Raw genomic sequence first — 26,423 nt, 5'->3', positions numbered from 1 at the left:
AAGAAAAAGGGAAGTGGTGATATCTTCAACCCATTAACCCCATATTCCTCAAAGTTTCACATATTTGTTCATATAATTTTTTTAGGAATTTAAATAATAGCAAATCCTTGATGTGGAAAAGATAAATTTTAAAACTTATTGCTACTATTTGAAGATGAAGTCCATCAAATATTTTTCTAATTCCTTCTGCAAACAAGTACTTTCTTACAAGGCAGGAATTGGAAAAAACATTTGGTGTATCTTCTAGTATATAAAGTTTATTGTAACCAGTTCAACAAACTAGATTTCTATTTCTATTTCACTAAACCATGGAAATTGTTTTGCCATCTAGGTCCCTTTACCAAAATAATGTCAACATAATGGGATTTTACCCATAATGAGCTTTATAAATCCCCTTTTAATTCATTAATTATGCAATAAACTTGTTGGGTTTAATTATCCCCGTGATATCCAGAAATACTTCTAAGTCATTCCTTTCCCCATTCTCCAGTTCACAGGAAACAGAATCAAAGGCTCTCCTGTTTGCCTCTGTGCTCTTAGGTAGTAACTGGGAGAACTTACTCTCCACTACAAAACTGACAATGCTTTCCAGGAAATATGGTGATAACAAGCTATCTGATGGATATTATTCACAATCACCAATGAAATCCATCAATGTTCTCCCAACAAAACTCCATTTTGGTAAACAAGTGTGGAATTCATGCACAGAATAGAATGTCTGTGCACAGGAGGCAATGAAACTGTGAATTACATTAGCTTCTATCCTCATACCATCACCTTTTCCCTAAAAAGGAGGGCGGGAAAGATGATCAGGTTCATGATTTCTTGGAATTGAGTGATATAAAGATTTGGACAAAATCTTTAAGATTAATTGATAATTTAAAATGAATAGGACTATACAGGGGCTCCATTATGGCAGAGGTCAAATGATTTTGCCCATATAATTTCACAATATTCCTGAGAAGGTAAAGATAAATACTACTTCTCCCATTTATGGATGAGGAAGCTTATTGCCCAGGAAAAAGTGGTGAATTGGTGGTAGAGCCAAAGAACAGACTTAGTTGTCTTCTAGCCTTATCCCTTGGACCATACACTTCCTCCCCTTTATGTGAAACCTTTTCAAATGATTGTTTTTATGAAATTCTTTGTGGAACCAATGGAACATAATTCCTCTGGATACAAAAAGTGTCAGGAATCTGTGAGGCAAACAGATTTGATGAATTTCGATTCCACAATGACACCGTACAAAAGCCCCTCTCTTGGTGACGGCTTCTCCTTTCATAATGACAATTTCATTCTCCATCAGAGCAGGCCACACATGATAGAAGACCAAGGGAGCTGTGAAATCAGAGTCACAGCTGCGGCGATACCTATTTTAAACACACAGATGAGAATTTTGTCATAGTGAAGAAAGATAAGCTGAGAATAACTTGAAACCGGAATGAATCCATGGGATGGATCACCTCCAGTTACATCTAATTCTAATTTTATTTATAATATTAGTATATTGATTTTATATTATATAAAATATATTATATTAATAATTATATTAATGATCTAGATAAAGAAAATATGAATAAGTCTTTTATTGCTAGGCCTAGATGTAAAACATTATGTACTGCTGGGTATTAACTGGAGTGATAGAATTAGCAGGATGAGCAATCTCTAAAAGTATATCCATTGAGAAATAGTTCAAATAAATGGGTATGTTTATCTTGAAGAAGAGAACAAAGCAACAGATATGAACTTATCATACAGAAGAACTTTCTAATGAACAGATATGTCTAACAGTGTCATAGTTTAAGTATCAGGGAGCTTTCTTTCACTGGGATGTATTTAATCAAAAGCCACTAAGCCTCTGTCAGGAATCCCATCTTGGAAGAAATGTACTATATTACATGGCCTTTGAGATCATTTTGTCATTTGAATATTCCATAATTTTATGCTTCTAAAAAACTTGTGGATGAATCTGGATGGTAAATTCCTTTAAGGAGAGATTTATATAAAAGGAATGGAGAAAAATGCATTTTAAGATGAAGAAGATTGCATTGTTTTGCCTTGCAAAACAAATGAAAGAAAAATTATCTGAAATTCAGGTACTTATTGAAGACTAGGAGTAGCAATGGCAGCAACTAGGAAACAGGTATAATAGACATAATGAAATCCATCTTTACTGTATAGAAGAGTAAGAACTTCTGTCTTTGCATGAATTTGGATCATGTGTGGCTAGAGAAGCCATTTGCTAAGGGTTAGCAAAACTCTAAAACCTTAACAAAAATGTGGAACTGTGATTCCCAGTTCTTATTTGGTAACAACTTAGAGGAATCCCATTTATCTGGAGAGAGAATATTATTTTAAATATTTAACTCAGATTTTAAAATATTCAAGACAAAATTAGCTTTAACTTGTACTTATTTGAAAGAAAAGTCCTATCACAGAGAACTTTTAGGGAGGGAAATTGAAATATCAAAGTAAAATAGGTAATTATAATTTTGAAAAAATTGAAGATTATTATTCTAGATGATACAGTAAATATTCAACAATACAAATATGCATTTATAAAACACTTTCCAACATACTTCATTCAGGTACCCATTAATCCATACTATCTCCCAATATGTTATAGTTATGCCATAACATTTCTATTCCATTTAATAGAGGAGATAACTCTATTTAAAGTGAAATGGCTTATAATAGTATAATCGTATTTATTGCTGTAATAATAGTAAGGAGACAGATCAAGTCTAGGAATCAAAGCTATGTCTTTGGACTTCCTTTATCAATGGTCTTTATCCAAAACATTGTCCCAAAGTTGGAAGAGCACCATATTGGCTCAAAAGCTATGCTCTAATTGATTGATGAGCTATTTCTTAGATTTCTTAATTTCTATTTTTGCACTCAAGTTTTCTTACTTGCAATCATTAAAAATCTCTCCATCAGCACCAAATGCAATATCTAGGGGAGGATCCAAAGTCTGCATTGCAAATGCAATACAGCATATTTCCTTGATGAAGCTGTTGATAACGATAAAGTCAACTTCAGGTGGAAAAGAAATCTTGGGGTTCACGTTCATGGCACGAATCACATCCTAAAAATAAAAAGAACTTATTCTCATTATTCACTTGTAAGAAGAAATTATGACCTCTTAAAGCTTTTACATATATGAGCCATAATGAAGGGAAAGAGAAAATGAATTTAGAAAAAGAATGGAAATTGTACCTTAACCACTCCCTACTCATGTAGCAAGGAACAAAGAAGGAAGGACAGTGATAAGCACAGATCATGCAATACTAAATAAAGAATACAAATGAGAGGCTTTTTATCTCACTATTATGTATATATTTTGCCATCACAAATAAGTGTTAGATTTGCAGATACTGCAAGTCTTGTTCATAACTTATCTTAAGAACATGAACTATGGTCAATTTAGCCCTCTAAAAGTTCTAAAGAAGGAAGCAGAAGTCAATAAATGCCTAGCAAACCTATGATTATATATATATATATGTGTATGTATGCATGTATGCATTATATATACATGCTATAAGTATAGTAACAAATAAACGCAAATAAAGATATTTACTTCTTTTCTTTCCTAAAACAGAGATGTTTTTAAAATAAGATAAAATTAAAATTATATAGATTATATTCTACTCAATGGCATAATTAATAGTAAATTCATCATGTTAAAAATTCCAGCACTTACGTTAACACTGCATTGAACATCATATAAATCAAGATGGCAAATTACATAATCCATGACAGCATCCTCAAGCTCTTCTGACCCAATATGAGTTGGTGATAAAGTCTTCCTCACACGTATTTTGAAGTGTCTGAATGCCATCTTAGCTACATGGAAAGATTCCTACATATTGAAAAAAAAGCCATATATTTCTTTTAATGAAGGGAATGGCAAAGCAGGGGCTACAAAACAACCTTAATTAAAGCAAAATACTTTTTTTAAACTTGTTGACTTAAACCAAGTTATTAAAAAAAAGTTTTGGGATGGGAAGAAATTTCAGGGATGATTTCAACAAAGCCTCTATCCCTGAATCAAAAAGTACACAGGGAGAGACTATATTGGATTTCAAAGCAGTTGACAGTAATTTAAAGCTATATTATAATATGGTACATACGAAGAGAAAAATAAATCACTCAGTGGCAGCTAATATTATGAACCCAAAAAAGTACCATACTATTAATAAAGATTAGGAAATCACATATCATTCTACTATTAACTAATTGGGTGTCTTCAGTCAAAATCATTTTTTCCTCATTTACATAATGGATGGAATGATTGTATTAGATAATGTCAGGTTACTTAAAGAATGAAATTCTATAGAATTATACCTACAAAAATATAAGGAAGGGAGGAAAGGAGGGGGAAAAGAGGGAAAGAGGGAGAGAGGGAAAGAGGGACAGAAAGAAGAAAGGAGAAAGAGGGGAAAGGGAAGGAGGGAGGGAAGGAAGGAAGGAGGAGGAGAAAGAAGGAAGGAAGAGAAGGGAGAAAGGGAGGGAGGGAGGGAGGAAAGAAGGAAGAGAGGGAAGAGAGGGAAGGAGGGAGGGAAGAAAGGGAAGGAGGGAGGGAAGGAAGGAAGGAAGGAAGAAAGGAAGGAGTGGGGAAGAGAGAAGGAATTTCTTTGATAATTTAATGATCTACTATCCTTTCCAAATACTGATAGTTAATACCAAACCATATACAATTGTCAGCAAAGATTATGTATCCCAGTAATTTCATGCCCTACCACTGTGGCAATATAGATGATCCTCTGCACTGTCTCCATCTTGTCAATGAATCGCTTGAGCAAGGTCTGGGCCTCCAGGCGGCCTTGAGCATAAGCATCGCTGAACCGGGCCAGGAGATTAGCTTTGCGAGAGACAGAGCTCAGCCTGCTGACCAGAGGTGAGGAGGGCACCAGCTCTTTATGCAGCTCTTTCTGCAGCTCTTTCTGCATGGGACTGCAAGATCTGCTGTGCTGGGACACAGGGCTAGGAGACCGGCTCCTGGAAAGTCTGTCAGAGAAGAAGCATTAAAAGCTTGGAGAGCTTGTGGTCCAGCACCCTGTGTCTGCACCCCACTCCCTCCATGCCTCACAGACTCATAGCTTCAGTCCATCTCATCCAGAATCCTTATTCTGGTCTTTTCCAGGGAGGGTGGGCTTGGTGTCTTTGACTCTAAGTCTCTGCTCTCTACTCTGTACCCCACCAGCCTCTAGACTTTAAATTGTGAATAAGGTCATAGGCCTCAGTGTAATCAGAATCTGCCTTATGTGGCCACATGCAATTTAATAAGGACCTATCATCTGAAAAAAATTGTTTGAGCCAAAAGAGTAATTTTACTTGTTTACAACTCCCAGTATTAGAACTCCTGTAGTTCAAGAGTGTGTTTCCACATTGCCCCTATTAAAATATTTTGAAATGGCCCTGAAAATGCCATTTCACTATCAGCATCCTGCTGATGAAGTCTATCAGTCTGGCTGGCTTGGAAGAAATGGAACCAAATGACAGGGAAAGATAATGAAGAATGTTGGAGGGGATGTGGGAAAACAGGGACATTGTTGATGGAATTGTGAATACATCCAGCCATTCTGGAGAGCAATTTGGAACTATGCTCAAAAAGTTATCAAACTGTGCATACCCTTTGACCCAGCAGCATTGCTACTGGGCTTATATTCCAAAGAGAGCTTAAAGAAGGGAAAGGGACCTGTATGTGCAAGAATGTTTGTGGCAGCCCTTTTCATAGTGGCTAGAAACTGGAAAATGAGTGGATGTCCATCAAATGAAGAATGGCTGAATAAATTGTGATATATTAATATTATGGAATATTGTTGTTCTGTAAGAAATGACTAGCAGGATGATTTCAGAAAGGCCTGGAGAGACTTACAGGAACTGATGCTGAGTGAAATGAGCAAGACCAGAAGATCATTATATACTTCAACAATAATACTATGATGATCAGTTCTGATGGCTGTGGCTCTCTTCAACAATGAGATGAACCAAATCAGTTCCAATAGAGCAATAATGAACTGAACCAGTTATGCCCAGTGAAAAAACTCTGGGAGACGACTATGAACCACTACATAGAATTCCTAATACCCCTATTTTTGTCCGCCTACATTTTTGATTTCCTTCACAGGCTAATGGTACACTATTTCAAAGTCTGATTCTTTTTGTACAGTAAAGTAACCATTTGGACATGTATACATATATTGTATATTGGTCAACCTGCCATCTGGGGGAGGGGAAGGAGGGGAAAAATTGGAACAAAATGCTTGGCAATTGTCAGTGTTGTAAAATTACCCATGCATATATCTGGTAAATAAAAAGCTATAATAATTGGGGGGAAAAAAGAAATGGAACCAGAAACAGGAGCATGAGGAAGAAATGGTATGGAAAATCTAATAATATGGGACAAAAAATTCAGAGGCACCAGAGTAGGGATGAGAGTGGGGTTCAATAAGCCAGGAAAAAGGATAAAGGCCCTAGGTACCTATGGTCAGAAGAAGAATGGAGCTTGTCAAAAAATAAAGATAGTTCAGAGACAAACCTATCTTGCTTGGACCTCAAAATGTTCTATTCATTTGACTGTACCTGAATTCAATACAACAAACATTTCTTAAATGCTTATTTAATGATACAAAACACTGAAGAAATGAAAAGATAAAGAAGAATTAGTCCTTGCCCTTAGCAAGGAAATGTGGTGGTGGACGGAACACTATATTTACAGTTAGAAGATCTGGTTTCAGTCCCAATGTCTGTAAGAAAGTCATTTACCTTCTGAGCCCACTTTCCTTATATGTAAAATGAGGATAATACTATCTGTATTCTGTATCTTCACAGGGTTGTTGTAGGGGAAAAGAGTTCTGTGAATCTTAAAGCACTATGTAAATGAGAATTGTTATTATCCTTATTAGGGGACATAAGACAAGTAAAATTATTGTAACATAAAATAAAATGAGTGCATTAAAGAAATAGAAAATGAGGTACTATGAGTGTTCTGTGGGAAAGACTGGGGCAGCCTTTGTGGATAGATGAAGTAGCTAAGTACATCTTGAAGAGTAAGGAAAATTTCAACAGGAGAAGATGTAGAACAACAAATAGAAAGGGAAAGGAAGAGATTTCAAGGCAGGGAAAAGGTATAAAACAAAGACATGAAGTATGAGATAATGCTCATGGTTCACTAAGTATTATGCTTGTCTGGACATTGTCTGGAGTATGGAGATATGAATTGAAAGTGTATTTGATTCAGCTACTAAGACTGGTTGGTGACATATAATCAAGGGCTTTGAATGCTAGGCCAAGGAGTTAACAATTTTGCTTAAGTCTTTAACACAAAGACAGGATAAGAAATTGTTCAGCTCTAGAAGGGATAGGGTCCTATTGGAAGTATGGCCAAAGGATCATCCCTTCTATAGAGTAGGATCTTAAGCCCACAGAAAGTCTCCCTGTATTTCCCAAAAGTCTTTGGAAATGGGAACCACTAGAAAAAGACCTACTTGCAGTATGAGTTCAGGCTGTCTGACTTCAAATCACAAGTTTTCCCAAAGCAGCTTCAATGTCAGCTCTTGTCTTCTTCACTCGTGCCTTTGTGAATAACTTCCTAGGCTTCCTAAACATATCAAATCTATTTGCTCAAGTAAAAAGAAACTCCTCTGCACAATTTCTGTCTTTACATTCTTCCCACTGTGCTGCCATGAACCTCCCTAATGTCCCTTGCCTTGTGGTGCAACATCTAGGGCAGGGATTCTCAAACTACAACCAGTGGGCCAGATGCGGTCTGCTGAGGAAGTTTATGTGGCCCGCAGGGATATGGCAAATGGACTGAGGGGCGGAAACAGAGTGTGAGGTTTTGTTTTTACTATAGTCTGGCCTCCAACAGTCTGAGGGACAGTGAACTGGCCCCGATTTAAAAAGTTTGAGGACCACTGACTAGGACCTAAGCAAGCTACTGTAAGAATATCACACTGATCTTGGTGCTCCTCTATCTTTTAGGTAGGATAGGATATAAGTAATAGGATATAAACAAAGACAGTCTATTATTAGCAGTTGTTTGGGTTGCATAATAATATAATATTATGAAGACATAATTTTGTTTATGCTTCTACCCAAAAGTCATGGAAGTCACCATTTTTTTTCCTTTAGCATCAATTCAAATAAAATGTGATAACAAAAAGATTTTCCCTGATATTTTTACTTTGCCAAATTTACAAAGTGCTTTAATTTATAAATTATGTTTCTTCCAACAATCCTGTGAGGTAGAGAGTATTATTATCCCCATTAAATGTAACCTAGGGCTCAGAGAAATTGTGACTACTTGTATAAGGTCACATTGCAAGTAAATAGAAGAACAAGAAATCATAACTAAGTCTCAAATTCAGTACCTACCATATTTCCATGTTGTCTCTCCAACATTAAAATCTTATTTCAAATCTAATTTCAAAATATTTTCCACAATGGGAGAATTTAGAAGCATATGTCAGTCTAGATCACAGACCTGCTCTGGAGAACAGATTTTTCTGCAGACAGGACAGCAATCTCATCCTTCAGAGTCCGAAGTTGTCGTTCATAGTCAGTTAGCATATCCAAGCTGCGTTGGCGAGACTCCTCCTGGGCTTGAAGAGACTTGAGTCTTAACCACAAAGAAAAGAAATTCAGTGAGCAATAAAGTAATGGCACACAGACTTAAACAGAAGCAGCAGCAACAACTCCATTTAACAGACTTCTATTGAATAATATGTCTATGAAGATATAGATGAGCTTTCCAAATTTAAGAAGTACAAAGAAACCCAGGAGACAGATTACTATTCCACCTCTATAAGTAAGGATGAATGGATTTTTTTTTCTACAGAGGATACTCACCTAGGTGATTAGTGTCATATCAGAATGGTGTGAGTTCTTATAGAAGTCTTATAGAGTAAAGAACATTGTGTTGTTTTGCTATTTGGCTATTTGGCTATAGTTTATACCAGCCTTCACTAAACAACCACTATGAAAGAGTTTGGTCTCCAAAAAATTATTATGTTTATCAAAATCAGTGAAAAGGAAGCTGAAGAAAAGAAGGGCATGGTTTTACCCCTGAATGAATTTTAATCTTATATTTGTTAGCCATGAAGTAACAATTATTGAAAATCTTATAATTTTTCAACTGTGTTCTTCTATATATCTAGAATACATACCTTGAACCTTCAAAAGAACCCATTTTAAAACAATAACTGCCACAATTCAAGGATAGCAATAAAAAACACACACACACACACACATAAAGGGGTGGGAATTACCAAGACTTCATTGCATAGGCATTACAATCAGAAAAGTCAAATTAGACAATGTATGAGACAACAATTAAGCTTCCCTGTGGTGGAGAGGAAGATCAAAATTGTCCAAGATGAAAGATGAAAAAGAATTTCAAATTTGTACCACTGGAGAGAATTTCCATGTCATTGTTTTCTACACCAGTGAAATAATTTATCTAAATTTTTTTTAATTTAATTACTTATTGATGGCTAATGTAATACCCTCAAGCTAAGGAACAGGAGAAATATTGCTTGATATATAAGCCTCCTAAACTATTTGATTAAATAATCACCACTTTTTTAAAGGTTACTACTCATCTTTTATTTGCTGACCATTATGCCACATGATGAGAGAATAATAAAAAACAGAAAGAGATACTACAAGAATTGCCAAGTCAAAGATTAAGAAATAGGGAACCACCAAATACAACTGAGGCAGGTTTTCTTACTGCTTTCTTAAATGAATTATTTCATCCTCTGCAGCCAAAAGGGCTGTAGCTGATCTGGTCTTGGTGTCTTCAAGATCCATCTCTGTTTCTGTCAGACTGTAAGAGAAATCAGTAACTAAGGACAGACTTTAAAAATTAATAGACCTTCCAAATTAAGCACAAGTTCTTCTAGAAAATTCACTGAATTAGGAAACAAAAAGACCCAGTTGTGAATAGATATTCGCATTCATAGCAAAAATATCCTAATAAGTTTCTGTGCAAAACACATACTAATATTCTCAGTGAACAAAAGTTACTATACTAGAAAATACCAGAGTTTCCATTTCCCCAAAAAATACTGATGGCAAGAAGCCTTTAAGAAGGATGTAGCAATAACCCTAAGAAAAACTGGCCTTGGGAGGAATATAGTTAGAAATGATATATTTCTTTCTCTTGCCTATCTGGCCCAGCTTACTCTATATGAACAGGATGCTACGGCCACAAATATTGTCAGCTGCTTGAAAACAGCCTCTTGGATCAGTGATAATAAAGTTTCTGAAGCTAATGAGCAACAGTAACGAGGTGCTTAAAGTTAATACAGGCACAGAACACTTAACCTAATGACATTTCAGGCCTAAAAACACATCTCCAAAAGGTTCCCATGAGCTCTTTCCAAAGAATTATGGGTAGTGTATCTGTGCACAAAGTCAGAATCAGACCACTCTCCTCACCTCCACCTCTAAAATCATAAAATTAGTACATTAGTAACATGAATCATCTAGCTTATCTAACTTTTCCCTATAAATCTATCTTTCTGCTTCTGGTTCTTTACGAACTTCTTTTGGAATTTATCACTCTAACTGGCATTATAATTATTATAAACTTTACCCCTTGGCCTGGAGATAGGTCCGAGCCTGCAAATTCTTTTGAAATAATACCTCACAATACCACTCTGGAACCCCAACATTTTGGGTCCCCCTTGAACCCCAACATTACTATATAATAATTAGTACTGAGAAAGAATATGACACACAGTAAAGATTACATTTGGCCAATTCTTCTACTCTGTTCATTTTCTGGCCAACAGCTTTGTTTCTAACTTTAAAATATCCATCATATTTGGCAATTTATTAATGCCTAGGACTTTTCTAGTATGACAATCCTGCTCTACTTCTCTCATGTCTGCTACAACTTCCCAGTCTGCCTAAACATTCAAACTATATATTTTTTGTTGTTCTCCAATAATGGCCTCTGTCTTATGGTAGATGTTGCTTCTCTTTAGTGTCAGGCAAGCTTCTCCCACTGACATTATCTCCTGGTTATTCCTTGGATTCCCTGTTCCCATCTAGGATCAAAGAAGGATACAATTTTTCTTCCTCTTCTCATTTTCCTCTTTCCCTTAGTTATTCCTTAAAAGTAACATTTCATCCTTACAGATAATTACAAAGATTTTTTACAGAGTGCTCTAAGAGGAAATTCCTGTAAAATCATCCTCCAATCTTTGCTCATGATATAGAGAGGATTCTTGAGTTTTCAGATGCTATTCTATAGTTGACAGTAAGTCCTAGCAAGGTCCTATGTCAGATTGCAAAGGCTGTGAATGTGGGCCTGGTGACAGAGTGCTACCTGAGAACTAGCCTTGCTAAGTCTAGAGGTTCATCATCAGTTTGGCTTCAGGCTGATGAAATTTTCATCCACAATAACCCTTGAAGATCATCTAATAAGTTACAGAAGGGTTGCAATCTGCATCTCTAAGAGTAGCACAGACATGATAGCATAAATCCTTGAAATATGATAAAAGGAAAATACAGAGTGGCTATTAAAAAAATGAAAAGGGTCACATGTATAAGTAGAATATTTTCTTATGAATAAATCTTCTTCCTCTATATCATCAACTAGTAGAATTTTCTCAACTCCTTGTATTCAGTAGACTCTACTGAATAGCAATTTCAATAGACAGGTTCAGAAGCTAGAATACAAGGAGTTGAGAAATGGGTAGCAAAGAAAATTGAGATAGTAAGGGCATTAAACTACTTTTCCTAGATATGTGCAGCAAAAGAAGAAACAAAGAAAAAATGTTAGCTTGAGGAAATTGCATTGTCAAAGGAAGCATTTTTAAAGAGACATGAACATTTTTAAGGAAAGAAGAGATATGAGGAAGTTGGTGGATAAAGGAGTCAGTAAAGAGAAAGATACTGAAAACTGAAGAAAGAAAATAATGGAACAGGACTCTAGAGAAGATAGGAGAAAATGGAATTGAAGGTATAGAGGGAAGAGTTAAATTTGGTAAGGAGAAGGATTAATTTATCCCCTAAGTTAAAAAGGGAGGAGGAGATGATATATTAAAATATAGAGGGTTTTTTGAGGTATGGAGGAGGGAAGCTGAGGAAGGTCACTGAGTAGCCTTTATGTCTTCAATAAAGTAGAGACAAGAAAGAAGAGAGAATGCAATTGAAGTTCAGGATTTGAGGGGAATCAGAAAAGTAATGAGAAATTAATGAGAATTTTCATGTAGCTCGCAGAGGTCTAGAATGCATACATTTGTAATAAATATAGTCAACCCTAAATCCATATTAAGTTGTAGAGATAAAGAAAATGGGAATTAGCAGAGAAGGAACAGAAGAATCAAAAAAAGGATTTAGGATAGAGAGAGGATGATCAAGATTTGGTAGGGAAAGGAAGAAGAAGAAGAAGAAGAAAGAAGAAGAAGAAGAAGAAGAAGAAGAAGAAGAAGAAGAAGAAGAAGAAGAAGAAGAAGAAGAAGAAGAAGAAGAAGAAGAAGAAGAAGAAGAAGAAGAAGAAGAAGAAGAAGAAGAAGAAGAAGAAGAAGAAGAAGAAGAAGAAGAAGAAGAAGAAGAGGAGGAGGAGGAAGAGGAGGAGGAGGAGGAGGAGGAAGAGGAGGAAGAGGAGGAGAGTTGTTGAGCGATTCAAGACATCAAAGATCAGGAAGAGGACTAAGAGTATAGTAGATCTTAGGAGGAAGGAGGGAGTAAGAAAGATAGAAAGGAGACTAGTCAAGCAAAGGCTTCATTGAGGAGATGGCGCAGTTGCATATAATAGTGACATCTAAAGGATAAGAAAAATTGTTTCTATGAGTTAATCAAGTAAAATAATGATAGAGATTCATGGCTGTTGAAGGATTTGACTAAATATAAGTCAAGGATGATAAAAGAACCCTCCACATGAATTATGAAATTGCCAACATTGGCTATCAAGGCCAAAGTGGAAAAGGAAGACAATAATTCAGGGGCAGAAGAAACTGGGAAGAAGAAAGTATTGAAAATATATATATATATATATGTATGTATGTATGTATATATCCTATTATATGCTCAGAATATAATAGGAAAATAAAGATTAAGAGAAGGTGGTATATAAATAGTATTAATTGTCCCCTCAATAAGTATTTTATTGTTGTTGTTGTTTGGTCTTTTCAATCATGTCTGACTCTTCATGATCCCATTTCCTTCTCCAGTTCATTTTACAGAAGAGGAAACTGAGGCAAACATGAAGAAGAAGAGAAAGACAGAAAGACAGACAGAAAGAAAGAAAGAGATAGAAACAAGAGAGAAAGAAAAAGATAAAGATAGAGCAAAAGAAAGAGATAGAAAGAAAGAAAGGAAGAAAGAGAGAAAGAAAAAAGAAAAAGAAAAAAGAAGGAAAAGGAAAGAAAGAAAGAAAGAAAAAGAGAGCAAAAGAAAGAGAAAAGGAGAGAGACCAAAAGAAAGAGAGAGAGAAAGAAAGAGAAAGAGAGAAAGGGAGAAAGAAAGAGAAAAAGAAAGAGAGAAAGAAAGAAAGAGAGAGAGGAGGAGGAAGTATATTCCAGACATGGCAACAATTAGTGCCAAGACCAAGAGAGAAGAGGAAAGTGTTGGATGTGAATAAAGAGAGGACAGAATAACCAATGAGGATGGAAAGATGGACTGGGGGCCAAGCTGCGAAGGGTTTAAAAGCTAATAGAAAATTGTATATATTGTCCTCAAGGCAACAGAGAGCCACCAGAGCTGAAGGGGTGGAGGAGTGACAACTGGGAAAGTTAGAAGAAGAGAAAGTTTTGAAGGAAGCATAAGTTCAGTTGTGTACATGAGTTTGAGATGTCTCTAGGACCTCTCATTTGAAACGTGTAGTAGCAATGATGCAAGACAGTGAAAATACTGGATCTGGATATATATGTGGCTTTAATTTAAATATAATCTCTGCGTATATTGTGAATGGAGATATGGGGGTATATACATACATTTGTACACATAGAGTTCTATATATGCAAAGTGGGTACATATGTATACATATGTTGTCAAAATATTTTAGAGATACACTGTTTCCTAGGGCTAAGGTCCAGGAAGCAGGCCGTGTCCTGAGCTTGGTATAAAAACAATCCTTTTATGCTCTGGATATCTCAACCTCTAGCAAAGTGTATTTCTTTGACCAATACCACGTGTTCATTGAGGGATTTAGGCACTTCATATTAATCAATAACTTTATAGGTTTTTTGGAGCTCCCTAAGAACCATCTATTTCACCTTTTGACATACTCACATACTCTTTCTTGTAACTGCTAAGTGAACTGAACCAGGTACTGCTCCTTCCTATTCCTGCCATGCTAACTCTGGTCCTGTATCCCACTGTGAGACAACTTGGGAGACTGTTTGCACAGGACCCAGGAACTTCTGTACTGTCCACACACAGGTCTGCCATGGGAAGTGCTCCTCAAGAATTTAGAATGATTATGTCATGGTCCAGCTCACTTATGGGTTTTTTAATGAACATAAAGCACTGCTTTGCCCCAGCATATTAACCCTTCTTCCTCATCAGGACTTCCATTTGCAAACACTTCCTCAGTTTAAAATTAAACTTCTCCTTCCTGATTCTCTTATCTCTAGTTTTTTCTGTTTGGCTCCAGCCAACCAGAGTTTAGAGGCCAGTTCTGGTTCAGTTGACTATGTACACATATATCAGAAATCCTGGTCAGATCTGAAGATTGATGCAAAGAGTTCTCTCACAATTGTATATTTAAATATGCCATATGTTTTATCTGAAAAGTGACTCCATTCCAGTCAATCAGTTATTGTTTACGTTAAATTAATTAATTTACAGCTACTTTGGAGAATTGGGACATCTTTTTCCAGGGAATTTTATCTGTTCACTCTCTCCCTATCAACTTGGATCCTCTTTCTTCTAATTAAAAATCAGATTACCTAATTTTGTGTCCTGGTCTATTTTTTCTTCTAATTGGTTAGTCTTATTTGATTGTTTTTAATATATAAAAATCTATATCTCTCTGTCTTAAGGGTTCAGTGCCAAAGCTGAGAAGACTACTGGTCCCAATTTGTTATATAATTGGTATGCATTGCTTAATGCTCAGAACTTTTGATTCCTCAGTCATTTCATCTTTTACCTGGCACAATGATAGATATCAAAGGGTTCTGAGAATTTTTAAGAGTCAGGTGGCATAAGAGAAGTAACCAGCATTGGAACATGGTAGAAAAGATGCCATACCCTTAGAGTTCTTGGTCTCTTGTGCTTCAACCCATTTCTCTACTCTCCACTTTGTAATGCCTGAAGTAAATTCTCCTTAAAAAATTATTTCAGTTGATTCTGCTCTTGAGGATGAGAGATTGTCTCCTCTTCATTGACACCTCATGCTGATATCAGATCTAGTAAACCCAGGATCCTAAAACTAGGTCCTGTGCTCCCTTCTTCCTCTCCTTTCCACATTGCTCCAAAGATGGTTTGTACTTTCTGATCTTCCCTCTAATTTAAATCTTTATGATATATACTACAGTACCTAGTACATAATAGGTCTTTAATAAGTGTTTGCTGGCCTGCTTGATTAATTGGTTAATTCCCTTGTGGACCTATCACTCACTGGCATAGTCAAGCTTGTAGACCAATCTTTTAAGGGAGAAGTTATTTTTTGTAAAATTCTTCTAAAATTTGGCTTTTCAAATAATATTCTAATATATGTTTTTAAAACCTTTATCACAGTACCATATCCTCTTTTATCACAAACTATAACTGGTTTAAAAATATTCCGTGTTCTTATCATTACATATAAGATAAGAGATTCTATAGTAGAAAGGAAGGCTTATATATATTTTATTATAATTTTTATATATTTCATATATATATGTCTCCTCATTCCCATTAAATTATAAACTCTTTAAGGCTAAAATCTATCTGTTATTTCCTTTTCATCTTTCTATAGTACTTTACAAGTAGTTAATAAATTTTGGTTGATGCTATCTAATAATTTTTCTTATATGATTTTTTAAAACTATGTGCTTTTTAAATTTTTTACTTTTTTTCAGGGACTTGACATCAATCATTGTTCTCAAAATTGGCCAAAGTGGCTAGAAAAATACACCTTTCTGTCCTCTTTTCAATTCCTTCCTGCTCTCTCACCCCTATCCCTTTAGTTATGTTTGTAATTTTTCAATCCTAACTGCTTTTGAATCTCAAAATATAGTCTTTATCCCACCCCATTTTAACCAGAGATGGCTAAAAATCCTGTGGAAAATAGTATTCCAGATAGAGAATAAATACTCCTTATAGGTGTCCTATATAGTGTTTGGGATCATCACATTTTAAGAAATATTGGATAAGTCTAAACCTCAAAGTCATTATCTCTCAAACACCTTAATATTATTATTTATCTACAAAGGTTCCAGGACACATATAATTATGGATCAAAATGTCCATTTTAAGGTTAAAAGCAAAATTTTTAATGTAATTGAATGAAAGAAAAATTATTTTCTCTTAGAAAAAGACAATACATTTTCCTCTTACTCTTGTTGAACCATGCTGAGTTGGACACGAGTTGAATTCAATTCCGAATCTAACTGTTGTATTTCCCGTTCCCGAGTAGCAGAAAGTTCTCGTAGCTGTCTGTCCTTTTCAAGTGACTCCTGCAATGAAAAATAAATCCAAAAACTGTTGGAAACTCTGTAAATATCTTCAGAAAATCATATCTAAAAAGTCTATACCATTTAGAAAAATAAAAAGTACCAAAGTTTTACTTTCCAAAATTCAAAAACATAGCTATAATCATCATAATCATTACCATTATTCACAGCTCCTTTTTATAATATGCTTTGAGAAGTTTACAAATACCTTCTTCATTCAATCCTACAAAGTAGGTAAGGAAACATAGTCAGAGAAATTAAGAGGTTTGCCCACTGTTAAATAATAGGTGGTCAGAGTCAGGATTCAAAACCAGTTTCCAAATACTAATTACAGTCCTCTTGTCCACAGTGACAACCACACTGCCTCTTCTCCTTGTCAGCCTGTTCTGTAACTGTGCAAAAATGTGCATTGTCTCACTATTATATTAACAGTAAGGTACTAAATACAATGGAACTGCTTTCCTGAGTCATTGAAAGGAAAATGCCTTTACATACCAGGGAATCTTCGATAAGTTTTCTTTTTATTTCTTGGCTCTTTTCAACAATGAGATGATTCAAGGCAATTCCAATAGATTTGTAATGGAAAGTGACATGAAAGAGAACTATGGAAATCGAATGTGGATCAAAGCATTATATTTTCATCTTTCTATCCTTGTTGCCATTGTTCATTTGCTTGGCTTTTTTCCCCTTTCTCATGCTTTTTTCCCCACTTTTGATCTGATTTTTCTTGCACAGCATGATGAGAATGGGAATGTTTAGAAGAATTGGTCATGTTTAATCTATATCAGATTACTTGCAATTTTGCAAAAGTGAATGTTGAAAACTTTGTCTTTTACACCCAGAGAAGGAACACTGGGAAGTGAATGTAAATTGTTAGCACTACTGTCTATCTACCCAGGTTACTTATACCTTCGGAATCTAATACTTAATGTGCAACAAGAAAATTGGATTTGCACACATATATTGTATCTAGGTTATACTGTAACACGTGTAAATGTATGGGATTGCCTGTCATCTAGGGGAGGGAGTAGAGGGAGGGAGAGGAAAATTTGGAAAAATGATTACAAGGGATAATGTTATAAAAAAAATTAATCATGCTTAAGAAAACTTTATCTTTGCAAGTATTTAGAAAAATAAAATACTATTTTTTAAAAAAAAGAATAAATGTAAAATACTATTTTTTAAAAAGAATAAATGTACAAAGCCTTCTTCATTCACCCTACTGTTAGCCTCTGAAATTCTATAACACATTTGCTACTTAGTGTATGAGACACTTTGTAGAAATACTTGTATATATCTTGTTGGTCACCTGAGAATGAAGACTATATATTACAATCAATTCAATAAATATTTACTAAGCACTTACTACCCATGATGGCAAGCATTGTACTAACATTTGACAGACCCTATCAGAACATTTCACTAATAATAAGTACTCAATAAATATCTGAAAATGGAAAAAATTGGGAGTCATCTAAAATTTTACTACTACCTGCAAAAGGTTTATATTGTTTTCAATGGGTTTTGCCATAGAGGAATTGGAGAAACAAGTCCCTAGCCAGGGCAGAAGTCGAGATTTGATTGTTTCCACACCAGCATAATGTCCACCTAGAAGAATAAACAAGTCAAGACATAAGAGACAACAGCCATGGACACGCATTTTCATCTAATATTTGGAAATTATGGAAGAGAAGAAAAGAGAGTAGATGTATGCTGTATATGTACAACATAGAACTTTTGCTCACCTTCTTGTGCTGTTAGACTGAGGATTGTGAAGAGCTGCCCCTGTATTCTGGAATTCATTTCAATTATTTCACAGCAGCAATTCAAGTTCTGATCACATGAGTTCATCTGCAAAGCCAAGCATCAAGGATAAGTATAGTTCTCCACTTTGAAAATCATTCCAGGTCAGATAAAAATCTCATTTTACACAACAGATGTATTTCTGAAAAAGTTGTACACCAAATAAATGTACATAAATGAAATCCTATTTAAGTGCTTTCAATGGCAGCTTATTAGCTAACGGAATCTTTCAGAAAATTCTTGCAAAGTGGAGCATTCTTTCACAAATATAATCAATCTTCAAATTGTGTTTTTCTAGTTTGCATTTTTTCATATGCTGCTGGTATAAAGTTGGACATATGTTTACTTTTATCAATAACAATAGCAATAGATTGCTATTCTTTGAGAGATTTGTGAAATTAGTAAAACAATGACCAATTATGATTTCAGAGGACCAATTATAAAGCATATTATCTCTCTCCTAACAGAGACATGATGGACAGAGCAAATTGAGATATATTTTTGGACATAGATCATAAGCAAATTTGTCTTATGACATCCTTAAATCAGGAGTTTCATGCATGGACACAGATCCTTTGTGCATTCTTGCAACTCAATATGGAACAGAGTAAAAAGTTAGAAAAAGAAGGTTGATCAGAAATGATAGTGATAAGAAGTAAGAAGAATAAAGAAGTAGCTTAGAGAAACAGCAAAGAGAAAGCAATAAGAAAAGATATAGGTTTGTATTTTATTTTAAGATCACACTAAAACCTAAAAATCCCTGGAAAAGGAAAAGAAAAAAATTAAAATCACAGAAGTCATTAGGAACCTTGGGGAAAAGTTATAAGCAAAAATAATGGTATTATACACAGAGTATGGATAGCATGATAGTATTCCATCTTCGGAAAAATAAAAGTAATCCAATAGATAATGAAGAAGTACGTGGCAAGTATGAGCAGGTAGCAACACTTTACAATAAGTTATATAGAAGTCATATGTCTCTCATCAGACATAGGAATAAAGGAGAAAGAAAAGATGGGCCAATCACAGAGCAAAGCACAACCAGTGGATAGCCTGGCACATCGACTATCATCCACAAATGTGAAGAGAAGAGTGATGAGGGAAGCCAGGAACATGTGGGTTTTAGGGGAGAACTTGAATCAAGTTATACTGTGTAGATAGGCAAGAGTAAACGACAATCTACATTTGGAGGGAGGACCCCACTTCACTGAGCTTATCTATTAGCATACAGAAGCATTGGAGCCTGCAAAGGTTATACAGGCATCTCTTAGCAATTAGCTAATTAGCAAATGCCAACATTATGTTAGCATGCCATAGATTTGTGAAGGAGATAAAACAAGGAAATTCCTTGATCAACTTGAGGAAATTACAAGGATTTTTTGCTTAGGTCTCTGAGAATATATCCCTGTAGAAGTCATCAGGGATTCCTATTAACTTCATTGAGTGAATAGAAGGGTCATCTACTTGAAATACCCATTAATGTCTAATAGAGGATGAATGATTACATCTTACTTTCTGGAATAATGCCTCCTCCATGGGCCCAAGTTCTACAGGAACTCAAGCTTGTTCAGAAAATCATTCCTGCTTTATCCAGAAGCCGGGTTTAAGGGACACCCACCACCTTAGCTATATACTATCCATTTCCTAAATCATCATATGTTTGAAAGCACACAGCTACAATACTTCACTGTTACTGCCATTCCCATTGCCTCTCCATGTCTGGCACTTGGGCCTCAGAAACTTGTGATATAGGAAGTCATGCTGCTCAACCACTGGCCTAGCTCTTCCTAGCTGTAGTCTACAGGACTAAGATGGGAAATGGTCAATCAAACCCTGGCATAGGGAGGGGCTTGCCAATGCCCAAAATGTGCCCATTTTGCAAGTCTATTCTTCGGTCTCAGGTCTCTCTGGATTGTACAGTAGCAGTGGGGAAGGGGGAAAGTAAAAAGCTTGACAATCAATGAAACTTCCTTTTAAGGTGCAGCACAAAGAGAGTGGTACAATTTACAACAGCCTGAGGGAACCAAACAGTTCCCAGAGACTGTGACTCATATAGAGAGATGCAATCAAAAATCCCCCCAAAAAATAACTCTGATGTTCTATGATGCTATAATTCTAAAATTAAGTAGCCTAAGAGCCACCAGAAATTGATGAAAATTAAAATTAAAAAAATAAGAGAGGAATACAGATATCAATTGAAATTCATTTTCCTCCTCAGGAAAACAGGTTTCAAAGGATTTAGAGAAAGAATAGGTAGGATCTCATAGAATAGAATTCTACAGGTAAGGCTAGTCTATGAGAACATAACTTTTTTAGGAACTAAATCCTGAAAAGATAGAGACAATTGTGGGGAAGAAAAAAGAAAATAATCTTTAAGAGTCTTGTGTAGACCTTAGATTCCAAAAATACATAAGATGGAAGTAAGGGAGAATGGGGAATGGAGTAAAGAAAATGGAAGCAAATGGAGGATGAATACAAAAACAAGTAAGAAAAAAAGAATGAACGTAAAGGAAAAAAATCACCAGTTTGGCAAAATGAAAGGCACTGTGGTACAGTGGGAAGATAACTGTCTTCAAGCCAAGAAGAGATGGATTCAAGTCCTTCTGATACATATTGGCTGTGTGAGTGGACGAATCATTTAACTCCTAAGTGCTGTAGACAATTTCCCAAGACTATAATTTCCAGAGATGATAACAATATATATATTGGTAAAGGAAGTTTTCTTGGTTTTTTTCCTGTTATCAATGAAATTCACAGGTTTAGGTCACTAAATCTATTGTTGGGAAATAGGAGAATCGGAGAAAAGGATTCCTTCATTTGAAGACCTTTCTAGTAAACAGGTAAAGAGAGCCATGCTAGAAACCCCTGATCCTAAAGCACTATATGCCTATCCCACCTACTTCCAAACCCCACCAAGCCCAGTCTTCTAGACCTCACCACATTGAAATAGTTCCTAAAATCAGATATTCTTCATAATCTCTCCCCAGATCAGTTCTGAGTACAAGTGGGTATAACCACTGAGATCAAGCCTCTCCTGGTTGTATTTATTGTATTATATTTTATATTTATTGAAAATTTTAAGATGAATAAATATACAGGACACAAAAGAAGTACAAGGACATAAAATAAGTAGGAGGAAATATTGAGAACAAAGCATTATGGAATCTCAGCTCATCTGTAATCTTACAATTATATAATACATTATATTTAGTCTTATGACTATAAAGATTTCTCATGAAGGTGAGAAATCTTATAAATATTTGAAGACTAAGATAATTTTGAGGTATCTTGGATTTCATGTAGTACAAAAAGGTTCCAGCATGAACTGATGATATATCAAAACCTACAATGCAGAATTGTGAGATAACAGACCACAGGTTTTTCTCCCTCATATGCTTCCTTGTCAGGTTCTCTCAACTGTACTATTCTTCAAAGAATCATTTTATTTCCTTTATCTCTTAAGTGAGATTTCTTCTATGTAATAGCTTGTAATCATCTCTTCTGTTTTCTTAAATTCACTCTCTCCTACCTTTGCAGTATTTTTACTCATACCAATCTAATTAAATTGCTCTTCAATAAAAGTCATCAATGTCCTCTTAATTATCAAATATAAAGGCCTTTTCTGGATCACCTTTTGCCCTGGGCATGCTGTAATAATTAACATTTAATTATACTGATCCTCCACTTCTTTATTGTATATCAAGACACCATGTTATCCTAATTTTCCTACTTATTTCTGTTTCCTTGGCTGATCTCTCCTTTCTTATCATTGTTCAAAATCAATCAATGAACATTTATTTATATTTTTTAATATGCCAGGTATTGTGCTAAGCACTGGAGATACAGAGAGAATCAAAGTCCCTGCCAGTTTACAATCCAATGGGGAAAACAATATGCAAATATATAGAAAGCAAACCATATACAGGACAAATAACATATAATTAACTTAGGGGAGTCACTAAAATTAAGGAAGTTTGCAAAAGATTGGATTTTAGTTGAGATTTAAAGGAAGCCAAATTGAGAAATAATTACTATATTTCAAGGCCCTTTGGGCACTTGGCAGACAAAGATTTTTAAATGGCACCATTACCTTTTCCTAAGGTAGGTAGCAAAGATGTTCAGTCTGAAGAGAGAGAAGATTCCAAATGGCAGAAATAAGGAGAAAATGTTTATTTTCCCACTAATCAGAAATAACTTTCAAAAAGTGCATGTAAAATGGCAGATGCCAGTTAAGAGTTCAAAGAATAACTAGCACATAGTCTAGTTTGGTTAGAATAGGTTAAGTGAAATTAAAACTAGAAAGGTAGGCTACAGACAGATTGTAAATAACCTTATAAGTTAAGCTAAGGAATTTATCATTTATCCTATGTTTAGGTAATAGGGAACTTCTGACAATTTTGAGCAGGGAAATGACATGATTATTTGTGCTTTAGGAAGATTATTTTGGCAAGTGCATTAATGATGTAGATATGAATAGAGATAATATGGACAAATAGTTCTCAAAAGAAGCATTACAAATGCAAAACATTTACAATCACATGAAAGAATATTCCACATCATTAGTAATACAAACCAAATATTGCAAATCCAAACAATCCTCAAGTCCCACCTTGCAAATTGGCAACAATGACCAAAAAATGGCAAGTCAATTTTGAAGAAGTTGTAAAATGATAAGCATACTAATATATTGTTGTTAGAGCTGTGAAATGGTTATAATCATTTTAGAAAGCAATTTGGAATTATTCAATTACAGAGACTACAATGTCCAAATTCTTTTGTTTTTCCCCTGAATCCAATTTTATTTTTCTATCTTGAAAAAATCATTTTTACTTTTATTTTCAATTTCAAATTCTCTCCTTCTAATCCCTCTCTCACTCATTGAGAAGGCAAGAATTACAACGTCCTGAACTAATGCTGAGCGAAATGAGCAGGACCAGGAGATCTTTATACAACAATACTATATGATGATCAATTCTGATAGACCTGGCCCTCTTCAACAAGGAGATGAACCAAATCAGCTCCAATAGAGCAATAATGAATTGAACCAGCTACACCCAGCAAAAGAACTCTGAGAGATGACTATGAACCACTACATAGAATGTCCAATCCCTCTACCTTTGTCCACCTGCATTTTTGATTTCCTTCACAGGCTAATGGTACACTATTTCAAAGTCCGATTCTTTTTGAACAGCAAAATAACTGTTTGGACATGTATACATGTATTGTATTTAATTTATACTTTAACATATTTAACATGTATTGGTCAACCTGCCATCTGGGGGAGAGGGTGGGAGAAGGAGGAGAAAAATTGGAACAAAAGGTTTGGCAATTGTCAATAATGTAAAATTACCCATGCATATAACTTGTAAATAAAAAGCTATAATAAATTTAAAAATAAATAAATAAATAAAAGAATTACAATGTCCTACAAAGTCATCCAAAACACATTTCCACATTAAGAGAGAGAAGAAAAAGAATGTGGTAAAATCTGCATTCTGAGTCCATCAGTTCCTTATGTGGATAAGACTGACTTTTCAATGAGTCTTGAAATTATGATGATCATTGTATTGATCAGAGTTACTAAATCTTTCACAGTTGATTATACTGTAATAGTAAATTTTACAAATGTAAAAATATTGTTCTCTTGGTTCTGCTCACCTTCACTTTGCACCAATTCTTAAGGTCCTCTAGATTTCTTGAAATCATCCCCTTCATCTTTTCTTACGCACAAGAGAATTCCATCATATTTCATAACTTGTTCTAGCTATTCCCTAGTTAACAGGTATTCCTTTCAATTTCTGGTGAAGAACTGCTGTAAATATTTTTGCAAATGTGGGTCTTTTTCAGTTTTCTTTTATCTCTTTGGTGCATAGATTTAGTAGTGGTATTGATGGATCAAAGGGCATGCATATCTCCCCCAGCATTTGTCATTTTCTTTTTCTTGCATCTCGACCAATCTAATTTGAGCATTAAGTGGTACCTCAGAGATGACTTAATTTTCATTTCTCTAATTATTAATGATTTAGAGCATTTTTTCATATGACTATTCACAGTTGTTATTTCTTCCTCTGAAAACTACCTATTCATGCTATTTATCAATTGGAAAATTGTTCTTATTCTTATAAATCTGACTCAATTTCCTATAAACTTGAGAAATGAGACTTTTATCAGAAAAACTTGCTGTAAAAAATTCCTCAGTTTCTTACTTTTCTTCTAATTTTAGCTGCATTGGTTTTGTTTGTATATTTATGCCCTCTGAAACATTAAGACTCATACTGAGCTTTTATGCCAAAGAAGCCATTGATGAGAAGAAATAACCATTGTACTCCAAAATATTTACAGTAGCACTTTTTGTGATAGCAAAGAATTGAAAACAAAATCGGTGCTCATTGATTGGGGAATGGCTAAACAAATTGTAATACAGTCATGTATTACATTACAAACATGGGGAATGTATTTGTAATATTACCTGTGTTATAAAAAATGATAAATGTAATGAATACACAGAAGCATGAAAAAGTCCACATAAACTGATACAAGTAAGTAAGCTAGGCCAAGAAAACAATATACATATAACAACATAACTATAGCAACATAAATAGAAAGAAAAGAAATACACAAAAGTCAAAAGTGAATGTAGCAAAATTCTAAAGATCAAATATGACTCAAATCAAGAGATATGGGGACATCTTCAATTTATTGAGGATCTTCACGGAGGTGAAAGTGTTGCACATTGTACATGTTTTCAGAATCTTTTCAATGCATTTGTTTAGTTGTGATTTTTTAAATTTCTTTTTGTCTTTAAAAATATTATTTGTTATGTGGGATAGCTCTGTTGGAGGGATATTTTGTATACCCTTTGGGAAGGGGTATTGTAATGTTTGGGCTAGCTTTCTGGAGGACCTCGGGGGATCAGCCCAAGTCCTTGATCTTAGTGGAGAAGTGATGAAAGCAGAACAGCCACCACAAGGCTGGTCAAAGATAGAATGTCTCATTTCCAGTCCTTCTTAGCCCTTATATATCTTACTGTAATTACATCATTGCAGCATACTGATTATGTGTGAATTAGTGAACCATTGCATCACCAGGCTAAGCACTAAGTAAATGTATACTAGAAAACAATCATCTCATCAATTCCACTGAGTTAACACCTTGTTGTAAGTATCCTTGTTTCAAGTATACTTCTCCAAAGTTCCATCGTTTACAGGGTATGACATTGGAGAAATGTACAATGATGTAAAACAAGACAATAAAAATTGATTTTTAAAAAGCAACTGGAAGTTGTTAATAGTTCAGGTGAAAGGACCCAAACAAAGGTGGTGGCAACATAAGTGAAAAGAAGGGCAAGAGAGATGCTGTGACTTTAGAAGAGATCTGGGAATGAGACAAAGGGAAGATTTAAAAATTACAGAACAAAACATGATTGCTTAAGATGATGGGGCCATTAACTAAAATAGGAAAACTGGAAGGAGGAGAAAATTAAGGGTGAAGATCAAATCCAAGCTAGAAAGAACTTTATTAGCCAATCCATCAAAAAGCATTTACTAACTATGTCAGTAAACGCTGGAGATTAGTTAGAAAGGGGGGAAACAGTCCCTGATTTCAAAGAAATCACATTCTAATTGAGAAGGTGAAGAGGTAAATAACTAGGTACATAGGGATGACACAATGTAGTCAGTCAAAAAGCATTTGCTTAGTTTGTGTCAGTAAGTGATGGAGATTAGATAGAAAGGGGAAAGTATATTCTAATCATATTCTAATTGGGGGGGTAAATAGGTAAATAACTATATACATATGGATGATACAATGTAGTCAGTCAAAAAGCATTTGCTTACTTTGTGTCTGTAAGTGCTGGAGAGTAGACAGAAATAACAAAGTAGTCCTCCTCCAAGGGGTTTTCTTAGCAAAGATCCTGGAGCCACCTTTTGCCAGAACTCTCCACTATGACCTATCCATCTTGGGTAACCCTTCATGGCACAGTTCATAGTGTTTTGAGCTACA

The 26,423-nt window shown here is 35.0% G+C and overlaps 1 protein-coding gene across 35 annotated transcripts in view; it reads right to left on the bottom strand.

The window, feature by feature from the left end:
• The window catches only part of SPATA18 (spermatogenesis associated 18), a 69,215-nt gene that overhangs the window by 36,041 nt on the left and 6,751 nt on the right, over positions 1–26,423 (bottom strand). For 8 of the 35 annotated variants that reach the window (XR_012483668.1, XR_012483669.1, XR_012483665.1 and 5 more), the window contains exons 2-10: positions 18,365–18,470; positions 18,109–18,227; positions 16,504–16,622; positions 9,740–9,835; positions 8,492–8,626; positions 4,743–5,010; positions 3,704–3,862; positions 2,913–3,088; positions 1,247–1,370 (exon numbers count right to left, since the gene is read on the bottom strand). Coding sequence is in view for 11 of the 35 variants with exons in the window: in XM_074276580.1 (XP_074132681.1) it covers positions 1,247–1,370; positions 2,913–3,088; positions 3,704–3,862; positions 4,743–5,010; positions 8,492–8,626; positions 9,740–9,835; positions 16,504–16,622; positions 18,109–18,227; positions 18,365–18,470 (1,302 nt within the window). In the remaining 24 variants the exon portion in view is untranslated. Of the gene's footprint in view, positions 1–1,115; positions 1,371–2,912; positions 3,089–3,703; positions 3,863–4,742; positions 5,011–8,491; positions 8,627–9,739; positions 9,836–16,490; positions 16,623–18,108; positions 18,228–18,364; positions 18,471–26,423 lie in introns of all 35 variants that reach the window. The other 27 variants (XR_012483681.1, XR_012483679.1, XR_012483678.1 and 24 more) reach the window with 8 other exon arrangements.

The sequence above is a fragment of the Sminthopsis crassicaudata genome, chromosome 6 (genome assembly GCF_048593235.1).
Source record: "Sminthopsis crassicaudata isolate SCR6 chromosome 6, ASM4859323v1, whole genome shotgun sequence".
Lineage (NCBI taxonomy): Eukaryota > Metazoa > Chordata > Mammalia > Dasyuromorphia > Dasyuridae > Sminthopsis > Sminthopsis crassicaudata.
This window is presented reverse-complemented; position numbering and strand designations above follow the sequence as displayed.